The sequence below is a fragment of the Macaca fascicularis genome, chromosome 14 (assembly GCF_037993035.2).
Source record: "Macaca fascicularis isolate 582-1 chromosome 14, T2T-MFA8v1.1".
Lineage (NCBI taxonomy): Eukaryota > Metazoa > Chordata > Mammalia > Primates > Cercopithecidae > Macaca > Macaca fascicularis.
Window position 1 is genome coordinate 12,645,119 of NC_088388.1, and position 17,903 is coordinate 12,663,021.

At 47.9% G+C, this 17,903-nt stretch overlaps 1 protein-coding gene across 4 annotated transcripts; it reads right to left on the bottom strand.

The window, feature by feature from the left end:
* Positions 1–1,043: 1,043 nt before the first annotated feature.
* On the bottom strand, positions 1,044–8,005 carry TMEM216 (transmembrane protein 216). Of its 4 annotated transcripts, none has more exons than XM_005577657.4 (5): positions 7,973–8,005; positions 7,317–7,418; positions 6,671–6,763; positions 1,916–2,117; positions 1,044–1,627 (listed from the first exon to the last, which is right to left on the bottom strand). In XM_005577657.4, the coding sequence occupies exons 1-5, from the start codon at positions 7,983–7,985 to the stop codon at positions 1,612–1,614; spliced, it is 426 nt and encodes a 141-aa protein (XP_005577714.3). In that variant the 5' UTR covers positions 7,986–8,005; the 3' UTR covers positions 1,044–1,611. The 4 variants fall into 4 exon arrangements, with proteins under 4 accessions (XP_005577714.3, XP_065384152.1, XP_065384153.1 ...); XM_065528080.1 differs by having other exon boundaries at positions 1,916–2,165; XM_065528081.1 differs by having other exon boundaries at positions 7,959–8,005.
* Positions 8,006–17,903: the final 9,898 nt, after the last annotated feature.

Sequence of the window (17,903 nt, forward strand, 5' to 3'; positions counted from 1 at the left end):
CTGCTTCAGCCTCCCAACGTGTTGGGATCACAAGTGTAAGCCACTGTGCCAGGCCTCAAAATACTAAAATAAGTGACCAAAAAAAAAATCAGCTGGTTGCAGTGGCTCACACCAGTACTCCTAGCACATTAGGAGGTAGAGGCAGGAGGACTGCTTGAGCTCAGGAGTTAGAGACCAATCTGAGCAACAGAGACCCTATCTCTACAACGAATACAAAAATTAGTTGGCTGGGCACGGTGGCTCACGCCTGTAACCCCAGCACTTTGGGAGGCCAGCAGGCAGATCACGAGGTCAGGAGTTTGAGACCAGGCTGGCCAGCATGGTGAAACCCCGTCTCTACCAAAAATACAAAAAAAAATTAGCCCGGCATGGTGGTGCACACCTGTATTCCCAGCTACTTGGGAGGCTGAGGCAGGAGAATCGCTTGAACCCAGGAGGCAGAGGTTGCGGTACGCTGAGATCGTGCCACTGCACTGCAGTCTATCCAGTCTAGGTGACAGAGTGAGACCCCGTCTCAAAAAAAAAAAAGCCAGGCATGATGGTGTGTGCCTGTAGTCCCACCTACTTGAGAGGCTGATGTGGGAGGATCGCGTGAGCTAGGGAGGCAGAGGTTGCAGTGAGCCAAGATCATGCCACTGCACTGCAGCCTGGATGACAGACTAAGACACTGTCTCCAAACTTTAAAAAAAAAAAAAGTTAGTTTAGAATACGCTTCTTCCAGTTACACATGGCCCACTGGAAAAGAGCTAACAATTCCCTGTAAGAAGAGTGAGACCAGATGCTGACTTTGGGGCAGAGTGAAGCAAATAAGCAGTCTTTTGCATGATGAGAGACTTGAATAAGATACAGAGGATGGCAGTGCATTCAGGGTTTAATTTAGGCTGCAGCTTGGGGAAGAAAATCAGTGGTCATCACTGCCTTTGTGTGCACACTGTATCACTAAGCAAAGCTCCTGAGAACAAACCGCTGGGATAGTCACGACCCTCTCTTGGAGTAGATGAATTCTAGGGACAGGTGCCATAAGGAAAGGCTGCAACCCCCACAACAGAAAATACATATTTATTAAAAATAAAGTTAGTTACATGATGACAGTAGAAAAATAACACTATGAGCTACTAAAAACGTTCTGGAAACTCAGTCTCCGAGGACTGGGGTGAGAGGCTTTCGCATCACTCTGGAAACCCACCAACATGAGGCTCTCTGTGCTCATGTGGGACAGGTATGGCACAACTCGTACAGGGAGCATGTGGCTCAGGTCCTGCTTGAAGCCCAAGGAGCCTAGATGGTCCACACGAGATGCTCTGGCCACGGTGATCAAAGAGGAGAACTTGAGGTCAGCAGGGGACTGGTTCTGAGAAGGGGCAGGATGGGAATAACCTTGCCCGTCCCTATGCTGGAGTGTAGAACAGTCTCTCGGGTTGATGTCCTGGTTTAGAAGATGGCACCCACTGGCCTTATGCTGAGTTGCTTGCCCAAATGTATGTGCTGAAGAAAAGCCACACAGCCTTTCTCAGGATAACTTGCCCCACCAATTCTCACTGGTGTGGCTAAAGTACCAGAAGCAATATGTGTGGTGTCAGCCTGATGGGCTGCTGGCTGAAATTCTGTACTTCAAATTCTGTCCATACTGATGGCAGAAAGAAAGAAAATGTTAAAAGACCAGTGAATGAGAGTAGCTGGCCTCAACTGTTCTATATTCCAAGTCTCCTGGCCCCAAAGAATAGGGAGAGTATCCTCCCTGAGTGGGAATCGATCTACCTACCCTAAACAGGAAAGGCAATCCACTAGCCACCCCTTTCCCCCACTAGAGAAAAGTCTTCTAGATCCCTTAGGCTTCAGAAGAATACTGAATCCCTCCCTGGGATGGGAACCCAACCCTCTGGTGATGAGAAATGGTCCCTCAGCGAAGCAGTACCTGGAGAAAGCAGCCAAGGTGAGCACCTCAAGTAAAAGCTCTGAGCCACAGAAGAAGAGCAAGATGCCGTTCATGATGGCTTCCAGGCGGAGTACATAGGTCTGCAGCAGCAGGTAATAGGAGGCCATCATGGCAGATGGGAAGGTCAAGGCCACGCTAATACTGAGTGGCATCTTTCGTTGGCAAAGGTTTCCCTTTGTACCTGTGTCAGACAGAACCCATGGAGTCATCTCCAAATGGTCTGCTTTTCCTGGCCCAGGGGAAAGATGTGGGATATGTGATGGAATGGCAAGGCACAAAAAATGATCCTGAGTGGGGTGCACAGATTTATAAATGGGGTCCCACTGTACTGAAAGTTTGAGGCTTGGCAGAGTTACAAGATTAAAGTCACTTAATCCAGAGGTCCTGCTTCCAGTCTGGTCCCCACTCAAGAGACAATGGGATCTTTATTTGGGAAAAAAATTTTTTTTTATTATAAAAATAATATATAATCATTTAAAAATTTTTAATGGCCGGGCACGGTGGCTCACGCCTATAATCCCAGCACTCTGGGAGTCCGAGGCGGGCGGATCACAAGGTCAGGAGATCGAGACCATCCTGGCTAACACAGTGAAACCCCGTCTCTACTAAAAATACAAAAAAATATAGCTCAAGCCTGTAATCCCAGCACTTTGGGAGGCCGAGACGGGCGGATCACGAGGTCAGGAGATCGAGACCGTCCTGGCTAACATGGTGAAACCCCATCTCTATTAAAAAATACAAAAAACTAGCCGGGCGAGGTGGCAGGCGCCTGTAGTCCCAGCTACTCGGGAGGCTGAGGCAGGAGAATGGCGTAAACCCGGGAGGTGGAGCTTGCAGTGAGCTGAGATCCGGCCACTGCACTCCAGCCTGGGTGACACAGCGAGACTCCGTCTCAAAAAAAAATAAAAATAAAAATAAAAAAATAAAAAAATTAGCCAGGCGTGGTGGTGGGCACCTGTTCCCAGGTACTCCAGAGGCTGAGGCAGGAGAATGGTGTGAACCCAGGAGGCGGGGCTTGCAGTGAGCAGCTATCATGCCACTGCACTCCAGCCCGGGGAACAAAGTGAGACTCTGTCTCAAAAAAAAAAAAAAAAAAAAAATTTCAACACAGAAAATAATTTTTGAGTATATAGAAAGTGAAAGGCCTCCATGTCCCTGCACCCTGAAGATTATTAGAGAATGATGTGTATTGTTTCAGATTTTTTATATGTATATATTCACATATTACTATTTATTATTATAAAAATAGAAGCATACTCTACATCCTGTTTCGCAACTTATTTTTCCCCACAGACATTTTTCCACACACATAGCTACTCTAATTTTTTTTTTTTTTTTAGATAGTGTTTCATTCTGTCACCCAGGCTGGAGTGCAGTTGCATCATCATAGCTCACTGCAGCCTCAAACACCTGGGCTCAAGGGATCTTCCCACTATAGGTACACGTCACTATGCCCAGCTAATTTTTTTTTTTTTGAGACAGAGTTTCTTGTCACCCAGGGTGGAGTGCAATGGAGCGATCTTGGCTCACTTCAACCTCCACCTCCCGGGTTCAAGCGATTATCCTGCCTCAGCCTCCCAAGTAGCTGGGATTACAGGTGCCCGCCACCATGCCTAGCTAATTTTCATATTTTTTAGTAGAGGCACGATTTCACCATGTTGGCCAGGCTGGTCACGAATTCCTGACCTCAGGCAATCCACCTGCCTCGGCCTCCCACAGTGCTGAGATTACAGGCGTGAGCCTGGCCAATCTTTATTTTATTTTTTGTCTCACTATGTTGACTAGGCTGGTCTCAAACTCCTGGCCTTAAGCAACCTTCCTGTCTCAGCCTCCCAAAGTTCTGATTACAGGCGTGAGCCACTGCATCTGGCCTTAACTGTTCTTTTTTATTTTTAAATTTTTAAAATTTTTTTATTTTTTGAGACGGAGTCTAGCTCTCTTGCCAGGCTGAAGTGTAGTGACGCGATCTCGGCTCACTACAACTTCCACCTCCTGGGCTCAAGTGATTCTCCTGCCTCAACCTCCCTAGTAGCTGGGATTATAGGCACACGCCACCACACTCAGCTAATTTTTGTATTTTTAGTAGAGACGGGGTTTCACCATGTTGGCCAGGATGGTCTTGATCTGACCTCGTAATCTGCCTGCCTCGGCCTCCCAAAGTGCCGGGATTACAGGTGTGAGCCACCGTGCCTAGCAACTGTTCTTTTTTAATGGTTATATCTAAGTCTGTTGAATCAGTGCCATAACTTATTTAACAAGCCCATATGGACAGGTTTCGTTTGTTTATAGTGTTTTGATGTTACCAAATTTTTGGCAATAAACATTCTCATATAGTTATCTTTGCATATCTGTGGAATTTTTTTTTTAATCTAGTTTTAGAAGTGAAATTGTTGGGGTTAAGAGTAAAATATTACATGGTAATAACTATTACTGAAAAGAGTTGTACTAAATTAAATTACCACAAAAGTATATAACAATCTGTTCCCTACACCCTAATACTGGGTGTTATAAATCTTTATCTCTGCCAGTCTGATGGGTAAAAAACATTACTTTGTTTCAATTTGATTTTTATTAGTGAGTTTGAGCATCTTGTCAAGTTTTACTGGTTCTCTGTAATTATTTTTACATGAAATGCCTATTAATGTCTCTTAACCAAATTTTTTTTTTTTGATTCTCACTTTGTCGCCCAGGCTGGAGTGCAGTGGGTCATCTTGGCTCACTGCAACCTCCGCCTCCTGGGAGTTCAAGTGATTCTCCTGCCTCAGCCTCCCGAGTAGCTGGGATTATAGGCGTGCACCACCACAACCGGCTAATTTTTGTATTTTTAGTAGAGATGGGGTTTCACCATGTTGGCCAAGCTGGTCTCAAACTCCTCACCCGCCTTGGCCTCCCAAACTGCTGGGATTACAGGCGTGAGCCACTGCGCCCAGCCAATATTTAAATTTATTTTGTCTTTTCCTTAGTGATTTATGTGAGCCTTCTTTTATCCTTTCTTATGTGTTGCAAGTAATTTTGTTCCTAAGTTTGTGCTTTAACATTTATTTCTGGCCGGGCGCGGTGGCTCAAGCCTGTAATCCCAGCACTTTGGGAGGCCGAGACGGGCGGATCACGAGGTCAGGAGATCGAGACCATCCTGGCGAACACGGTGAAACCCCGTCTCTACTAAAAAATACAAAAAAACTAGCCGGGCGAGGTGGCGGGCGCCTGTAGTCCCAGCTACTCGGGAGGCTGAGGCAGGAGAATGGCGTAAACCCGGGAGGCAGAGCTTGTAGTGAGCTGAGATCCGGCCACTGCACTCCAGCCTGGGCGACAGAGCAAGACTCCGTCTCAAAAAAAAAAAAAAAAAAAAAAAAAAAAACCATTTATTTCAGGGATGACATATTCTAACAAATAAGGGTTTTGCTCTGTTATTTCTGGGATTATAAAACTTGTCCTACAGGGCAAGCATGTTGGCTCACGCCTGTAATCCCAGCACCTTGGGGAGGCCAAGGCGGGAGGATTGCTTGAGGCCAGGAGTTTCAGACCAGCCTGGGCAATGAGGCAAGACACTGTCTCTACAAAAAACACAAAATGAGCCAGGCATGATGTCGCATGCCTGTGGTCCCAGCTACTCAGGAGGCTGAAGTTGGAGGACTGCTTGAGCCCAGGGCTTCAAGGCTGCTGTGCGTTATGATCGTACCACTGTACTCCAGCCTACGTGACAGAATGAGATCCTGTCTCAAATAAGTAAATGTTTAAAAAACAAAATCCGGTCAGGTGTGATGGCTCACACCTATAATCCCAGCACTTTGGGAGGCCAAGACAGGTAGATCATGAGGTCAGGAGATCGAGACTATCATAGCCAACATGGTGAAACTCCATCTCTACTAAAAATACAAAAACTTGCCAGGCATGGTGGTGGGCGCCTGCAGTCCCAGCTACTCAAGAGTCTGAGACAGGAGAATCGCTTGAACCCGGGAGGCGGAGGTTGCAGTGAGCCGAGATCGTGCCACTGCACTCCAGCCTGGCAGACACAGTGAGACTCTGTCTCCAAAAAAAAACCAAAAATCCGGCCAGGTGCAGTGGTAATCCCACCACTTTGGGAGGCTAAGGCAGGCGGATGACAAGGTCAAGGGATGGAGACCATCCTGGCCAATATGGTGAAACCCCGTCTCTACTAAAAATACAAAAATTAGCTGGGAGCAGTGGTGAACGCCTGTAGTCCCACCTACTCGGCAGGCTGAGGCAGAAGAATCGCTTGATCCCGGGAGGCAGAGGTTGCAGTGATCCGAGATCGTGCCACTGCACTCCAGCCTGGCGATAGAGAGAGACTCCATCTCAAAAAAAAAAAAAAAAAAAAAAAATCCTACAGAGATCCTTATTCAGAGTATTGTTAGGGATCTTAGTACTGATCTGTGCAGGATACGCTGCCTGCCCTGACATGGAGTTACAACTGAACCTGCTCCCCCAAGAATACTAGTGAGAAGAACCAGGCACTCCTTTTGCTGTTAGGCAGCTGGGAAGGAATCATCTAATATCCCATTCTATTGCCCATCTCTAGCCTTACAGAGCAACAAACAGGTAAATCCTGACCCAATGTATGAAGCAGCAACTTGAAACTTCAGAGAGGGAGTAATGGGATATACAGATCCAGTCTCTGATAGTCAACCTAGGTGATGTACTTTTCTTGTTAATCAAGTTAGAGATACCAGCTTGTCTCATAAAGAGTGGAAATATTCTCTGGACAACACTCACCAAAAAACAGGCGAATTACTTCAATTCCAAGATAAAGGAGGAGCATCACCACATCCAGTACTAGGTTAGCTGTTGGATATGGTAGCAGAACACCTGCGAATACAAAAGCCAGAGTTTGCAAATAGCATAAAACAGCATCCACAAGAACTGCCACACACTTGAGACATCAGTCTCAAGGACATCAGTCTCAGCTTTCCATGAGCTAGTTAGTGAAATGTGGGCATTATTACAGCTGCAGGATACATAAACTCACAGTGCAACCCAGGCTCATTATTATGCCATTTTACTCCTAACTCCAAAAGACTCTGGGGACTCCTCTCTCCAGAATGAGTGGATGCACATGGGTACACGGGCCACTGAATAGTTTCTAAGGGTCATCAATGGGCTTACAGTGGAGCTCAGCAAAGACCAGTGATGTGGGCAGAGTCAGAATGGAGAAGCCCACATTTCCCAAACTCAAGAAATTCTTGCTGAGGGGATGCCATACTCATACTCAAAGAAGCCATCTGATGAGGAGGCCTGCCTTGCAGCGACAAAGAACCGCAGGGGGCAGAAAAGAGCGGAAAATAAGAAGGTTCTTGGTCGGAGTTGGCTCTGAGCTGAAGTGGGGAAGGGGTGCTGTCGTCAAGCCCCATGCCTTCCTTACCTTTATACAGAAATATGAAAAGTTCCAGCAAGAAATAGGTAGCATTATACCACGCGTTCAGAAAGAACAGGATTTCCAGCGGGGTGGAGGACAACCGTTTACCTGAAACAGCAGCACAGAAAAGTGGGATGGGCAGGAAGGCAGCTCCCTCTCTGCTCCTATGGGTTGGTGTCTAACTGGGGAAACCAGACGCCGCAACTAATGGGACCGGCCACCCAGGGGCACTTCTGGTTGCTGATAATGAGGGTACGGGGTGGATGTGGAGGAGGCTTCCCTCGTTTCCCAGGAATCACCGCGAAACTCGACTCTTCGGCTTCAGGAGTAAAAGTTAAGAGGTAACTCGCAGCTGACAGACATCTCAAAGATCTCACCCTGTCACTATTTGGGAGGGGAAGTTGGGGCGTGGAGACCAACAGATTCGTACCTGAGCCATCCTAGAAGTGGCCCAGCCAAGGATCTGCGGCTATTTGAGCCACGCACCTTGAAACCTTCAGGGACCCAGGGTGGGCGGGTCCGCGGAAGCCCGCTTTGGACCAGGGAGGCGCGATGTCCCTAACGCTACAGAATGGAGGGTTTAGGTCAAGCTCTGGGACAGAGGTGCGAGGGAGGGATCAAAGGGAAAGGGACCAGCGACTCACACACCTCCGGAATCTCACCTCGCGGCGCCATCTTCAGTCCCCGTGGAAACTGCGTAAGCTGCCACAGTTGCTCCCGGAGCAGCGCGGCGCTGCCGGAAACAGGGACTGAGCGGCCGGGGTTTCCGGCCCCTCTGCCCGCCCGCGGCACTCTGTGGTCACCCGGAGCGGGACGAGCTCGGGCCAGGCCGCAAGTGGCCCTCGCTCGGATGTCCCCTCTCCAGACCTAAGGGAAAACAGTGACCGCCCACGACGCCGTCGTCTGCAGGAGCTCGGGGTTGTGGGGTAGGACCCTGGAGGCCCTTGGGCTACCGGGCGTTGGGCGGAAGTGGCCAGTTGTGACAATGTTACCAGGAGACTGGCAAATAGGTCCTACTCCCACGATTCCCATTTTTCGACGGAAGACGAGAAACGGTGTGAGCGACGGATCTCTGCAAATGCGGGATGGGAGTTAGCATTGGTCTTTTCTGCGGCCTATTTACCTACCAGGTAGAGACACTAGGGAAATAGAGCATCCTTTCCAGGAGCACACGTAAATAAACTGAAACGAGTCACCACGCGATCCCTAAAGCGGTGCAGTGGGAGCTGAGAGGACAAAGTGCTCCCAGGTGGAAATCTAAGTCAGTTTCCAAGAGACGGCCTGTGAGCTGGGCTTCAAAGCCTGCCTGATTCGGGTTTGCAGCGGTAAGAGCGTGTTGCTGGCCGGGCTTAGTGGCTCACGCCTGTAGTCCCAGCACTTTGGGAGGCCGATGCGATGGATCACCTGAGGTCAGGAGTTCGAAACCAGCCTGGCCAACATGGCGAAACCCCGTCTCTACTAAAAATACAAAAATTAGCCAGACGTAGCGGCGCGCGCCAGTAGTTCCAGCTACTTGGGAGGCTGAGGTAGGAGAATCGCTCGAACCCAGGAGGCGGAGGTTGCAGTGAGCCGAGATTGTGCCACCACACTCCAGCCTGGGCGACAGTGAGACTCTGTCTCAAAACAAACAAAAAAACAAACAAAAACGTGTTGCTGCAGGCAGGGAAGTGCAAAAAGAAGGGTTTTGAGAGTACTCAGGTTGACTTGACTTGGCTGTTAGCCCGTTGTCAATCAGGGTAAAGCCGGAAACAGATGGCACGCTCCAACCAGGTAACCTGAGGAAGGTGACTAGGCTTTATTTTATTTATTTAATTTTATTTTTGAGACGGAGTTTTGCTCTTGTCACCCAGGCTGGAGTGCAATGGCGCTATCTCTGGTCACTGCAAGCTCCACCTCCTGGGTTCAAGTGATTCTCCAGTCTCAGCCTCCCAAATAGCTGAGATTACAGGTGCCCCCCACCACACCCAGCTAATATTTTTTTGTATTTTTAGTAGGGACGGGGTTTCACCATCTTGGCCAGGCTGGTCTCAAACTCCTAACCTCAGGTGACCCGCCCCCCCTCGGCCTCCCAAAGTGCGGGATTACAGGCGGGAGCGACTGCCTCCGGCCAAGAGTGACTAAGCTTTAAGCCAAGTGCTGTACCCCTCGCTAATTGGGATGGGATGGGGCAGTAATTGTTACTTCTAGGCTTAAAAGGGAAGGGCCTGAAACAATTCCCTGAAGCTGGAGAGAGTAATATGTGCATAGAAGGCCTCCCACTAGGAAACCCCACACTCTAGGAGGCTAGTGGAGAAATAGCAGGGACCGGCCGGGCGCGGTGGCTCAAGCCTGTAATCCCAGCACTTTGGGAGGCCGAGACGGGCGGATCACGAGGTCAGGAGATCGAAACCATCCTGGCTAACACGGTGAAACCCCGTCTCTATTAAGAAATACAAAAAACTAACCGGGCGAGGTGGCGGGCGCCTGTAGTCCCAGCTACTCGGGAGGCTGAGGCCGGAGAATGGCGTGAACCCGGGAGGCGGAGCTTGCAGTGAGCTGAGATCCGGCCACTGCACTCCAGCCTGGGCGACAGAGTGAGACTCCGTCTCAAAAAAAAAAAAAAAAAAAAAAAAAAAAAAAAAAAAAAAGAAATAGCAGGGACCTCCATTTCCCTTCTCCCGTCTCTGATCTCTGCTTGTGTCTCCCACTGGTACAACTTAACTGCAAGCTGGAGGGCAAGGAAGCCCTTAAATACATTTTTTAGGGTCAGTAGGAAAGCACAGAGCACAGAGGTTAAGGTGGAAAGGGATCCAAATCCTGCTTCCCCATCTTCGCTGCCTACAAGACAAGAGACATTAGACAAGTTCCTGCTCTGAGCCTCATGGAAAGAAAGTGGGCCAGCTGCACCGGCTGCGGTGGCTCACACCTGTAATCCCAGCACTTTGGGAGGCCGAGGCAGGTGGATCACCTGAGGTCAGGAATTCAAGATCAGCCTGACCAACATGGTGAAACCCCATCTACTAAAAATACAAAATTAGCCGGGCATGGTGGCGCATTCCTCTAATCCCAGCTACATGGGCGGCTGAGGCATAAGAATCGTTTGAACTTGGGAGGCGGAAGTTGTAGTGAGCTGAGACCGAGCCATTGCACTCCAGCCTGGGCAACAAGAGTGAAACTCCATCTCAAAAGAAAAAGAAAGAAAGTGGGCCAGCTGCTTGTTTTTGTAAATGAAAGTTCTTTGGAGAACATCATCATGGTCACTTACTTACATGTTATTATATATTGCAGCTTTCATGCTGTTATGGCAATGTTAAGTAGTTGCAACAGAGACTACATGGCCCACAGCCTTAAATACCATCTGACCCTTTAAGAAAAATTTTGCTCACCTATGTCAGAGTATGCCACAACGTCACAGATGCCAAAAGCTGACAGTGAGGCCAAATTACTGATGGCAAACAGCAGGAACATCAGCATGGCAACCTGGGCCCCCTGCTCCCAAGTCCTATGAGTGACACAATGACCCCAGATGGTGCTGCACTCAAGGAGTTATGCCACAGCTTGGCAGAGTCCAGAGCCAAAGGCTCAGTACCTGTTTTAGTAAGCAGCAAATAAAGCCAGGCCCCTTCCACTGGGGTGGGAGAAATTACACTGTCATCACACTATGGTCACTTTGGTCTACTTAATTGCGATTGCTTGTGGGCTCAGTATCAGGAGACAGACTTTTCAGTTTGACATAGTAAGAACATGCAGGGATGCTTAGGACCCATATAAGACTGTCCCAACAGCCAGTGCCCTTGCTAAATTGATTATTTCTAGGAGGCTTGTTATGTACATGATCACATCATCAGTAAATAAACACATTTTTACTTCTTCCTTCTCAATCTCTGTACCTTCAATTTCTTTTTCTTGCCTTATTGCACTGGCCAGGACTGCCAGTGTAATGTTGACTAGAAATGGTGATGATGGATAGTCTTGTCTTGTTCCTAACCTCAGGGGAAACATTCAGTATCACACCGTTAATATGGTGGCTATAGGTATTTTTTGTAGACACTCTATCGGATTAAGAAAGTCCCTTATTATCCTAGTTTGCTAAAAGGCTTATGATACATTTTATTAAGTGTGTTCTCTTAATCTATTGAGAGGACTATATGATTTTTCTCCTTTATTCTGCTGATATGAATTACATTGATTTTCAGAGGTATGACCAACCATGTCTTCTTGGAAAAAATTTAAAAAACCCATTTGCTTATGATACTGTACAGAAAAAAACTTAACATAGCAGACCTGAGGCTGCTGTCTTTGGAGAGGCCTAACTGCAAGGTTGAGCCTTGCCTGGTGTAAGGGAATTTGGCTTTTGGGAGTGTTCCCACCAATTTAAAGTGGCTCACAGTGCCTAAACTGCACAAACAATGTGGCTTATGCTAAATACCTGTTCTCCTTCTCAGAATCTGGAGTTTTGAGACGTGTTAGGCAGAGGGTGCCTTCATGATCAGCTCCCAATAAAAACCTTGGGGGCTGGGTCCAGTGGCTCATGCCTGTAATCCCAGCACTTTGGGAAGCTGAGGCAGGAGGATCAGCTGAGCTCAGGAGTTCAAGACCAGCCTAGACAATATAGTGAGACCCTGTCTCTACCCAAACAAAAAAAAAAATTTAGCCAGGCATGGTGGTGCACACCTGTAGTCCCAGTTACTTCGGAGGCTGAGGCAGGAAGATTGCTTGAGCCCAAGAGGTAGAGGAAAGAGGCTGCAGTGAACCATAACTGTCTCAAAAACAAAACAAAACAAAACAAAACAGCTTGGACACTGAGTCTCAAGTGAGCTTTCCTGGCAGACAACATTGCACGTATGTTATCAGAATTTGTTGCTGCAGGAATGATGAATGTCTTGTGTGATTCCCCCGGGAGAGGCCTCTTGGAAGCGTGCTGCTGGTTTCTCCTCGATTGCGCCCCGTGTACCTTTTCCCTTTGTTGACCTTGCTTTGTATTTCACTGTAATAGATCAGAGGCCTGAGTACACCTGTATGCTGGGTCCCGTAAGTCCTCATAGCAAATCATCCAACCTGGGCATGATCTTGGAGACCCCCGACAAAGATGTGTTATCCTTTTTATATGTCACTGGATTTCACTCGCTAATTTTGTTCAGGTTTTACATATGTTCATGAGAGAGATTGGTCTGTAATTTAACTTTCTTTGTCAAGGACCTGCTCAAGGGTGGGTATCCAGGTTAAGGTGCCTTCATCAAACAAAGCAAGAGGTGTTTCTTCTTTTTCTATTCTCTGGAAGAGATAGTAGAAGCTAGGTAATATTTCTTCTTCAAATATTTGAAAGAATACACTGATGAAGCCATCTAAACCTAACATTTTTGGTGGGGGGAAAGTTTAAAATAATGAAATCCCTGTACTATATATAAGAGCAGTCAGATTTTCTACTTCTCCAGCAAGGTTTGCGTGAATTTGTGTTTGGGTAAACCTTGAGTAAAGTTTGAGTAAATCATTTTGTATACATTTCCAGATGTATTGGCGTGAAGGTTTTCATAACATTCCTCAATTCTTTTTTTTCTTTTTTCTGTATTATAAGTCACTAGTCGGGCTGGGCACAGTGGCTCACACCTGTAATCCCAGCACTTTGGGAGGCCAAGGCGGGCGGATCACTTGAGGTCAGGAGTTCGACCAACATGGTGAAACCCTGTTTCTGCTAAAAATACAAAAAACTTAGCTGGGTGTGGTGGCGCCTGCCTGTAGTCCCAGATACTCAGGAGGCTGAGGCAGGAGAATCGCTTGAACCCGGGAGGCAGATGTTGCAGTGAGCCAAGATCATGCCACTGCACTACTCCAGCCTGGGCAACAGAGCGAGACTCTGTCTAAAAAATAATAATAACTAATTAATTTTTAAAAATTAGAAAAGTCACCAGGCAGTCCTTAAATATTACTTAATGGATGTAAGAACTGCAGTGATGTCCCTTTTCTTTCATATTTTTTCTTCAGTAGTTTTGATAGGTGTTTATCAATTTTATTAATGTTTTATTTATTTTTTTTATTATTTTTTCATGAGACAGGATCTCACTGTATCGCCCAGGCTGCAGTGCAGTGGCATGATCTTGGCTCATTGCAACCTCTGCCTCCTGGGCTCAAGTAATTCTCGTGCCTCAGCCTCCCAAGTAGCTGGGACTACAGGCATGCACCACCACATCTGGCTTTTTTCAGTAGAGACGGGGTTTTGTCATGTTGCCCAGGCTGGTCTTGAACTCGTGAGCTCAGGCAGTCCACCTGCCTCGACCTCCCAAAGTGCTAGGATTACAGGCATGAGCCACCATGCCTGGTTTATTATTATTATTATTATGAGATGGAGTCTCACTCTGTCGCCCAGGCTGGAGTGCAGTGGTGCAATCTTGGCTCACTGCAGGCTCTGCCTCCTGAGTTCATGCCATTCTCCTGCCTCAGCCTCCCAAGTAGCTAGGATTACAGGCGCCCGCCACTGCACCTGGCTAATTTTTGTATTTTTAGTAGAGATGGGGTTTCACCATGTTGGCCAGGCTGGTCTCGAACTCCTGACCTCATGATCCACTCTCCTCAGCCTCCCAAAGTGCTGGGATTACAGGTGTGAGCCACCATGCTGGCCTTATTAATTTTTTAAAAAACAGCTTTTGACTTTCTTTTTCTTCATTGTATATTTGTTTTCAATTTTACAGATTTTACTCTTTATAATTTCTTTCTTCTTACTTTATGTTTTTTGTTTTGTTTTTGTTTTTGTTTTTTGAGACAGAGTCTCACTCTTGCCCAGGCTGGAGTGCAGTGGTGCGATCTCAGCTCACAGCAGCCTCCACCTCCCAGGTTCAAAGCAATTCTCCTGTCTCAGCCTCCCGAGTAGCTGAGATTGCAGGTGTGTGCCACCACACCCGGATAATTTTCTCAGCGGGAAGGCTGAGAACTTCACTTTTATAGAGGAGATATCTTGTTAGTAGGAATGTAGCTACTAAGGGAGTTCAAAGTTTGTGTAAAGAGTGCATATGGTAGTGGGTAGCCGGAAGAATGGTCTCTGCCAGTTACCTGTTTTTTGCCTCTCAGCTTCATTATTTACCTTTCAGTGTCTGTTAAGCGATAATAACTGGACTCGAAGCATTTCTCCCTACAGTGAGTACAATTTTAGGCCTTGTCAGCAGAGGACGCTAGAAGGACATTGCAGGAAGGAAAGGGCTTGTCTTCTTGTTCCAGTGCACTCCAACTAGGGGCTTTGCTCCGTTGTCCATCAGCAGAGCACGCCTTGGGAGATCTGCTGGTGCTCTGCTCCAGCTGCACGCCCAAAGCTGGCACTCCCTTGGCAACTTTGCCGATCTGGTCTAGGCCCTGTGACCCACTTGCTGTGGACTCCCTGTGATGGTTGCCGCTTACTCCAGGCCCTCTGCCCGGGGCAGCTCCCTAACTCTGTGCACCTGCCCCCTAGTCTTGGCTTACCTATGCCACGGATGGTTTTCCCCAAAGCCCTGCAGGCATGGACAACGTACGCCCAAGGCTGTGCCCCCAACTTCCTCTGCGCGTCTGCTCATCAATCTGAGTTCTTGTGCATCCCAGAGGGTTGATTCCCATCCTCCATACCCTGTGTGGACACCGTGCACTCCAAGCACATGGAGCACTCCAGCTCTTTTGATGCATCTGTCTGACAGCCGGGGCTCACCTGTGACCTGGAAGATTGTTTCCTAGGGGCCTCCCAATGCGGGTGCTGTATGCTCTGGGCAGGTGGTGTCTGCATGTGCTCTGAGCACCTGCCCACCAGCCTTAGCTTGCTTTTGGCCTGGAGGGTTGTTTCTTGCCTGGCAACTGTGAACCAGCTCTGGCCTGGGCTAATCAGTGAACTTCACCACCCACCCAGTGGGCGGCATACAGTGAAGTCTGAACCCCAGCCTTGGGGTGGGGACTCTACTGAGTTTGTCCTTCCTTGGGTACCTTCCTCTTTACTTCCTTATAATTCCTCTCATTATAGTTTAATACTTTTTTACTTTTTCTATTTTTTAAAAAATTTTTTGAGACAGGGTCTTGCTCTGTTGCCCAGGCTGGAGTGAAGTGCTGCAGTCATAGCTCACTGCAGCCTCGACCTCCTGGGCTCAAGCAATCCTCTTGCCTCAGCCTCCCAAGTAGCTAGGACTATAGGCACATGTCACCATGCCTAGCTAATTTTTTCTTTTTAATAGAGACAAGATCTTGCTATATTGTCCAGCCTGGTCTCAAACTCCTGGTCTCAAGTGATCCTCCTGCTTCAGCCTCCCTAAGTGCTGGGTTTGGCTGGGCATAGTGACTCACTCCTGTAATCCCAGCATTTTGGGAGGCCGAGGCAGCCAGATCAGTTGAGGTCAGGAGTTCGAGATCATTCTGGCCAACATGGTGAAACCCCGTCTCTACTAGAAATACAAAAATTAGACAGGTGTGGTGGCACATGCCTGTAATCCCAGCTACTTCGGGAGGCTGAGGCAGGAAAATTGCTTGAACCCAGGAGGCAGAGGCTGCAGTGAGCTGAGACTGTGCCACTGCACTCCAGCCTGGGCAACAGAGCAAGACTCCATCTCAAAAAAAAAAAAAAAAAAAAGGTGTTGAGGTGACAGGTGTGAGTCAATACACCCAGCCCTAGTAATTTTTTTTTTTTTTTTTTTTTGAGATAGAGTCTCACTCTGTCACCCAGGCTGGAATGCAATGGCGCCATCTTGGCTCACTGCAAACTCTGCTTCCCAAGTTCAAGTGATTCTCCTGCCTCAGCCTCCCGAGTGGCTGGGATTACAGGCATGCCCCTCCATGCCTGGCTAATTTTTGTATTTTTAGTAGAGATAGGGTTTCTCCGTGTTGGCCAGGCTGGTCTCCAACTCCTGACCTCAGTTGACCCACTTCGGCCTCCTAAAGTGCTAGGATTACAGGCATTAGCCACCGTGCCCAGCCTATCTTTTGTTTGTTTTTGTTTGTTTGTTTGTTTTTGAGACAGAGTTCAGGCTGGAAGTGCAGTGGTGCCATCTCGGCTTACCACAACCTCTGCCTCTCGGCTTCAAGCGATTCTCCCTGCTCAGGCTCCCAAGTAGCTGGGACTATAGGCACACGTCACCAGGCTTGGCTAATTTTTGTATTTTTAATAGAGATGGGGTTTCACCATATTGGTCAGGCTGGTCTTTAAGTCCTGACCTCAGGTGATCCGCCTGCCTCAGCCTCCCAAAGTGCTGGGATTATAAGCGTGAGCCACTGTGCCCAGCCTTGAGATACTATTTTCACTGATGTTTTCATATTCTTGTTTGTTAATTCCGATATCTGGACCATCTCATTGTTGGTGGCAGTTGTAAATGTTGGAGACTCGTTTCTGTTACTTTTCTCCAAAGAGTGATGATTCTTTAATTTTATCAGGTGGTTAGCTCAGTTACATATATACTGCAGTCACCCTTATTGAGTTGGCAGCTCCAATCCTCAGTTTAGATCTTTTTTATTTTATTATTTTATTTTTAGAGATGGGGGATGATTCCTTGCTATGTGGCCTACACTGGTCTTGAACTCCTGGCTTCAGCCTCCTAAGTAGCTGGGATTATAGGTGCAAGACACCACACCTGGCCAGTTTAGATCTTCTGTCTTTAACTGAGCTGCGTGGAGTCTGAGTTGCCTGTGTGGGGTTCAGAGCTTGGGTGGAGGTGTGGGCAGATGGAATGTGGGGATTTCCCTCTGTGGCTCTTTCCTTTCTAAGATTCCCAACTTCCTCTCTAGTGGTTTCAGTTGCTCACATGCAGGACCCTGTTTAAATATTGAGAAAGAGGCCGGGCGCAGTGGCTCATGCCTGTAATGCCGGCACTTTGGGAGGCCGAGGTGGGTGGATCACGAGGTCAGGAGTTCGAGAACAGCCTGGCCAACATGGTGAAACTCCGTCTCTACTAAAAATACAAAAAAAAATTGCCGGGCGTGGTCGTGGGTGCCTGTAATCCCAGCTACTCGGGAGGCTGAGGCAGGAGAATCTCTTGAACCCAGGAGGTGGAGGTTGCAGTGAGCTGAGATCGCGCCACTGCACTCCAGCCCGCGTGACAGAATGAGACGCCATCTCAAAAAAAAAAAAAAAAAAAAATTGAGAAGGAGAAAAATCTTTTGTCTGAGGAACATGGGTCTCTTTAAATTGTCAGGCTCAGAAATGCATTTAAAAACATAGCCACGAGGCCGGGCGCGGTGGCTCAAGCCTGTAATCCCAGCACTTTGGGAAGCCGAGACGGGTGGATCACGAGGTCGGGAGATCGAGACCATCCTGGCTAACACGGTGAAACCCCGTCTCTACTAAAAATACAAAAAACTAGCCGGGCGATGTGGCAGGCGCCTGTAGTCCCAGCTACTCGGGAGGCTGAGGCAGGAGAATGGCGTGAACCCGGGAGGCGGAGCTGGCAGTGAGCTGAGATCCGGCCACTGCACTCCAGCCTGGGCGACAGAGCGAGACTCCGTCTCAAAAAAAAAAAAAAAAAAAAAAAAAACATAGCCACAGTCACGTCTCATTTCCCCCTTGAGTTAGATAATCACCTCTTGAAGCCACTTGCTATGTGGACTCTAGACTGACGCCAAGGAGCCATAAAATACCATAAACCCGACAGTTCAACAAGGTATAGCCAATCACGAACC

Bases quoted from the DNA above. Each gene is read 5' to 3' on its own strand.
- TMEM216 (XM_065528080.1), bottom strand. The intron at 6,764-7,316 runs GTAAGGAAGGCA...TTGTATTCGCAG, and splicing joins TTTCATATTTCTGTATAAAG to GTGTTCTGCTACCATATCCA. The intron at 2,166-6,670 runs GTGAGTGTTGTC...CCCCTGGGCCAG, and splicing joins AGTAATTCGCCTGTTTTTTG to GAAAAGCAGACCATTTGGAG.